At 40.6% G+C, this 6,592-nt stretch overlaps 1 protein-coding gene across 1 annotated transcript; it reads right to left on the minus strand.

Annotated features, from left to right (window-relative positions):
* Positions 1-923: 923 nt before the first annotated feature.
* rpl10 (ribosomal protein L10) lies at positions 924-6,272 on the minus strand. Its single transcript, XM_084366258.1, has 6 exons — positions 6,127-6,272; positions 4,533-4,591; positions 3,445-3,552; positions 2,536-2,674; positions 2,238-2,400; positions 924-1,143 (listed from the first exon to the last, which is right to left on the minus strand). The coding sequence occupies exons 1-6, from the start codon at positions 6,147-6,149 to the stop codon at positions 988-990; spliced, it is 648 nt and encodes a 215-aa protein (XP_084222384.1). The 5' UTR covers positions 6,150-6,272; the 3' UTR covers positions 924-987.
* Between the last annotated feature and the right edge of the window lie 320 nt (positions 6,273-6,592).

The raw sequence follows: 6,592 nt of genomic DNA on the forward strand, positions 1-6,592 counted from the left end.
TGGCAGGACACCATGCGACCAATCAGGAGCATGCCCAGACGTTGTCTGGGTGCGTACAGGCACACAGGGGCCATACACACTACCGAGTCACATTATGAGTTGCGTTGATGAAATTCAAACAAGTTGGATCAGCCTGTGATTTCAAATTTTTACTCTGATTTCCAGTGTGATTTTGAATCCAGCCCTCGATGGGTTCATGATTTTGGTTTCCACTGATCGTTGTTACGTCATTTTGTTCTCAACAAATTATACAATGTACATCAGTAAAGATTTTCAACTTGATTCATTTGTTCATCAAGATCTGATGTGATTAAAATGTCCCCTTCATTTTTTTGAGTAGTGTATATAAGATAAATGCCAAAAAGGGTTTGAACTAAACATTGAGAAAGGGAAATACTGCCCACTATTCAATTGAAGCTGGTGGCTGGAAATTACAAATGGCTCCTTTAAGAAAGTTTAGGCTAAATCTGACTGTAGAGCCAAGTTGGCAGTAGTTTCTCAGTTTGACTCTACACTATAGCCCAGCACAGCAGGGATTTTCAGTCCCATAACAGGGCTAGCCGCTTGAGTAGTAGTAATAGTAGTGGTCAAAGAAGTGTCTAAAAATTCTTCCTCTCTGAAGTATTGTGGAGTGAAGGTTTCCATTATCCCATCTGTTCTGATAGTTATGAACTCAAGTCCATCAGATTTTATATCTTTGAGCAACAATTTATGAAATCAGTGTACACTACTGCCAAAATGATCAGCCCATAAGACTAACACAAATTTGTGATATTTCAATTAAAAGGGTCATTAAAATGTCCTTATTGGAATATAAAAAAGCTGACTTGCCTATATGTGTATACATTATCTGTACCAAAGACCAAGTTTAAATACAGTTGCCTAATGTAGACACCCTATGAAATAAATCAGCCATCACAACATTCAGTTTTGTAATCAAACCCACTTTTATTGGTAGCCTGTGGTCACAGAAATGCTGTAGCCGCTCTACACAGCGTGCAGGGCCTTCCAACGGGCAAGAGGGCCTCTGCTGGGGATGTACTTCACCCCACAGCCATCTGAAATCAGACGCTTCTCAGCCATCATGTCATCAAAGTCACAGGCATTGAACTTGGTGAAGCCGTACTTCTTGGAAATGTGGATCTGAATGTGAGAACAAAGACACAAGTTCAACACAAACTTGTAAGTGTAACAATAAACACCTGCAATTCACTTAACAGCTCAAAAGCCTGATAAGGCCCCTGACAAGCTCTGTCTCAGTGGTCCCTTAAAGCACTCAGCACCACCCAGCTGAGGACATACACAACCAAAGAGTCACTATCTGCAGCCTTTGCACACCAGAACCACACTTCAGTGAGACTAGTCGGCTTAATAAACTGCAGAGCTGTACCATGAAGGTAAAGTGATGCTTGTTATGGAACAATTTAAACAAATACAAGTTCAGTCAATATCTACTCACTCAGCATGGCAGCATTCTCCTTAACAACTGAAGGGTTTTAAGATGTAAACAAAACGGCTGCATACAGCTCGTCAGACATAATCCAAGTCTCCAGAACCCCCGAGACCACAAACTGATTTTTAAAAAGACGTTATCTACACCCTCCATGTCCCGGAGACTTGGATTACACTGGAGAAGGTTTTGTGGGGTTTTTTGAGGTGGTTTTTGTTTTTACATTTCAAACAAGTCCCCAGCTACCTTAGTTGTTTTGGAGAATGCTGAACAGCTGTTTTGCTGTTAAGCTCCAGAAATGTTGTGGACTATGAAACTTCACCTGAGCATGGAGGGAGGAGATGATGACTGACTTCTGCTTTTCGGGTGATCCCTTCCTTTAAGTTAGATTACTCGATTGTGTATATTTATATTGTTATTATATTGATTGCCAAATACTTTGGTAGTTTTTTTTTTAAATGTATGTATTTCAGAAAAGTCAGAATTGCCAGGTTCCAGCTTCTTAAATGTGAATATTTCCTGGTTTCTTTCCTGCTGTAAGACAGCAAACTGATTATCTTTGGGTTGTGGACAAAACACATTCAAGGACGTCATCTTGGACTTAGGGAAACTGACATTTTTCATCAGACCCAACAAAAAAATTAGTAGTTGAGAACATGATTGATCTGAATAATTGCAGCCGTAGTTAAGTTTTCTCTAGCCTGTGATATTCCAATTGTTTCATACAACTGACTGATAAATATAACTCCATGGTTTGAGTGTTAAGACAGGTGACACGCTTGTTTACCTTCTGGCGTCCAGGGAACTTGAACTTGGCTCTGCGCAGAGCCTCAACCACGTGCTCCTTGTTCTGGGCCTTGGTACGGACAGACATGATCACCTGACCAATGTGCACACGGGCCACGGTGCCCTGGGGTTTACCAAAAGCACCACGCATTCCAGTCTGGAGCCTGACAATCAGAAGATGGAGAACAGAGCCGCAAATATGTTTAACACTGTACGATGAATGCATATGGTGGTATTCAAATCATCTGGATTTGGCAAAATAGCTCTTCATCCATTTGTAAAAATCTTTGAGATCTTACCTATCAGCTCCAGCACAGGATAACATTTTGTTGATACGGATGACATGGAAGGGATGCAGACGCATGCGGATGTGGAAACCATCCTTACCGCAGGTCTTCACCATGTACTTGTTAGCACAGATACGGGCAGCCTCCAGAGCTACACAGGAGGACATGGAGGGGGACAAAATGACAAAAAATGACATTAGTAACTGAACTTGGCATGCACTGACAGCATTTCAGGTTCAGTGCCAGTATAGTGAATCATTAGCTTTTTTATTTGTGCAACTCCTTAGTGCTTGGTTCTGTGCTTTTTTTTTTAGGGAGATTATTTCTTCATTGAGTTTTCATGTGTATACTCGGATGGATGCACTACAATTGAATAAACCACTGTAGCATGTTGCTGCTGTAACCTTTCTGTACAGTTCTTCTCAAAAACATCCCTGCTAATACATTTACATATCTGCATCTACCAGTTTCAACACATTTAACTGCACAGACTTATGAGTACCAAGCACCCATAGTATTCTACACTTGTCCAAAGTGTCTGTGGACAACACTCAGCAAGTGTACCAAGTAACCCTTTTCACAGGCATTCACGTGCACATGAACAGAAAGCCTCATACAAGTCTAAATTTACACATCTGCATATACAACACTACATATTCCCAACATCTGTTCCAAGTGTAAGGGTGCATGTTCCACTAAAGGCCTTGAAAGTGAATATTAGATTTCAGTGATTTTCTCACAAATTTGTCAATTTTCCTCCTAATTATTTAAGAAAAACATTGGCTTGTGACAGCAAGGGGTTTTATTAATTTAGCACCATGAGTACTTTAGTTTCTCAGCTCCCAGGCAGAAAAAAACACCTAAATAACAGGTTTCAGAGGGCACATCTATGCATCTGGTCATGGCTCCTCCACTACTCACCCTCTGAAGAAAGCTGCTCGTACTCATCAGAAACCATGTGGCCGCACAGAGGGAACTCATCGACCTTGGCCTTCTTCCTGCCCAAATCGAAGATCCTGATCTTGGGATCTACACACAATGGTATAGAAAAAGAAATTAACAGAACATTTAGGCATTTTCTTTCAGACAGTAGCAAACACTGATTATAAAAAGGTACAAATCTGGGTTAAAGCTCTGAAATCATGCAGTCAGACACAAGAGCATTTATCAGGTGGATTAACTACTACAATATATGTAGTTGAATTACAGACACTCATACCAGTGTGACTAACACCACACAAAGGGGGAGAAGGCTCACTCAATAATATTTTGTCTCAGTGGTCCCTTAAAGCACTCAGCACCTCCCAGCTGAGGACATACACAACCACAGAGTCAATGTCTGCAGCCTTTGCACACCAGAAACGCACTGGAGCACAACTGGTCGGCTTAATAAGCTGCAGGATCATCAATGGCAGACAAACAATTACTTTAAAATATTTTTAAAAAAGCCTTTACACTGCCACTAACAACACTAGTGAACAGGTGCTGTATTTTCCTTTCATGCTACCACCGACATTTATTGAATGACTGAATGAACATATGATCTTTATTACGTTAGCCAAGGAGGTTATGTTTTTAAGTTTCACTCCTATCTTTATGCTCTACATTACGATAACCAGCACACTTCTAATACCGGATATTCCACACGGCTGAACCGATAGTGAAATGTAACAGCCGTTATCATACGTGTCCTGTTTACATTCTAAGCTAGGCTACGTCCTGAGGGCGGCTGAGTGTGAGCAAAGATAATGGAAATTATGCATTTATTTTCTTTTAATCATGATTACTGCAAATATACTATGTTTTCAAAGTAGCATTTAGTCACACATGAGAAATCAAATACGTTGGTGCATCAATAATGGTTTTATAATTAGTTTGTAAACCTGTGAGTCTGAAACCTGTTGACATTCTCACCCCTACTAAATGTAAAGTCCTTAACAGCAACTGCCATACAACTCATACAATTTCAGGACATCACATATATTGAATCTGGTATGGAAACTGCTTACCAGGCACACCCCTGCAGAAGCGGGACTTGGGGTAGGGCTTGTTCTTGCAGTAACGGTAGCTGTGAGAAACAAAGTGTTGGATGGAACCATTTAGTTACACAAGTCATTTATTAGATCGCATCAGCAAGACCCAAAAGACAGTGTGAGTTACATTTCAAAGAACCTCATTCACTTCCTAAAGCAGCCAATACTAGTTTTTAAGAGCCTGTTACTCAAACAGGAGGAATGGTGCGTTGCACAAACTACATGGTGTGTGTTTATAATGATGAAGGGACATCTCAAAAAAGATGTCCCTTCATGTCAATTTAACATGATATCAGGCTGACAGGAGAAATTCAACACTGACATTAGTCTTTGAATGAGAAAAAATGTATAATACTGGAAGCCTTGTGCCTGCTTAATTATGGTTGTGGTAAATCCATTTTCAGAACGCTGAAGGTTCATGTCAGTCGTGTAATCTCAGACCCTTTTAAAGTCGCTTTCACAATTTAACATGAATGATAACGTTAGACTTATCGGCCCACCACTTCCATATTGCAAAAATACACTAGTGAAATAGCCTACATAAACCCAAACCAGAGAGTTTGATAAATAGGAATATACTGAGCAAAGTATAGTAATTTGGAAACTTTCAAAGTCGCTAGCGTGAAACCATACTTTTTGGAAATGTGGATCTGAATGTGAGAACAAAGACAAGTTCAACACAAGCTTATGAGTAAGTGTAACAATAAACACCTGCAATTCACTTAACAGCTCAAAAGCCTGATAAGGCCCCTGACAAGCTCTGTCTCAGTGGTCCCTTAAAGCACTCAGCACCACCCAGCTGAGGACATACACAACCAAAGAGTCACTATCTGCAGCCTTTGCACACCAGAACCACACTTCAGTGAGACTAGTCGGCTTAATAAACTGCAGAGCTGTACCATGAAGGTAAAGTGATGCTTGTTATGGAATTCAAATACAAGTTCAGTGATATCAGGCTGACAGGAGAAATTCAACACTGACGTTAGTCTTTGAATGAGGAAAAATGTATAATACTGGAAGCCTCTTGCCTGCTTAATTATGGTTGTGGTAAATCCATTTTCAGACCGCTCATGTCATCAGTCGTGTAATGTCAGACCCTTTTAAAATCGCTTTCACAATTTAACATGAATGATAACGTTAGACCTATCGGCCCACCACTTCCACATTGCAAAAATACACTAGTAAAATAGCCTACATAAACCCAAACCAGAGAGTTTGATAAATAGGAATATACTGAGCGAAGTGTAGTAATTTGGAAACTTTCAAAGTCACTAGGATTTTGGATGTATATGCTAATGCTAGCTGTGTGCTAGCTGCTGTTAGCTGGAGGCGCGTTCAACAAACCAGCGTCAGTGAAACATCATGACAATCTTGATAAAAGGTCAGCTTTATCTGTAGAAACACACCATCTAACAGACACAGACAACAAAACTACTATAAAACAAGAGTGTGACAGAAGGCCTTGCCGGCACGCCAGCACGGTGCACATGGTGCGGACCGGAGCAGCTGCCATTTTCTTCTTACTGGACTACATTTGCCCTGTTCTGAAACGATTTAACACAGGACTTACCAGCGCGCTGGCCGGCGACCCATGGTTGCAATCTGTAAATTAACAAATAAAAATGTGTTATTTCGTTGAATTGGTGCTTCGATATGTGAAAAAGATCTTTAAATATGCCTATTTTAAGGAGAGCCACAGAAACGCGCTCCCTCCACGCACTCACCTAATGGAGGAAAGGAAGATGAGGCGACTTCCGCCTCGTCATGAGGAGAAGGGTCGTCTGGGAAAAATATTTTAAAATCTTTAACGCGTTATTTCTTTTGTCAGCCCGATTTTTTTCCTTTATAAACGGGTTCACACAAAACATTTTATCAAATATGTCGTCAAAAAAATCGTTTAATGATAGTTGACAGGCTTCAAGTGAATTCTGGGAAGTGTAGTACTTTTTTGACGACGACACCAGTTGGGGCTGCAGAGCGACATCTGCCGGCTATAAATCCACGTTACATCTACTATAACCTGAACGCCTTTGCTT

The sequence above is a fragment of the Pagrus pagrus genome (genome assembly GCF_965226575.1).
Source record: "Pagrus pagrus genome assembly, chromosome: 11".
Taxonomy (NCBI): Eukaryota; Metazoa; Chordata; class Actinopteri; order Spariformes; family Sparidae; genus Pagrus; species Pagrus pagrus.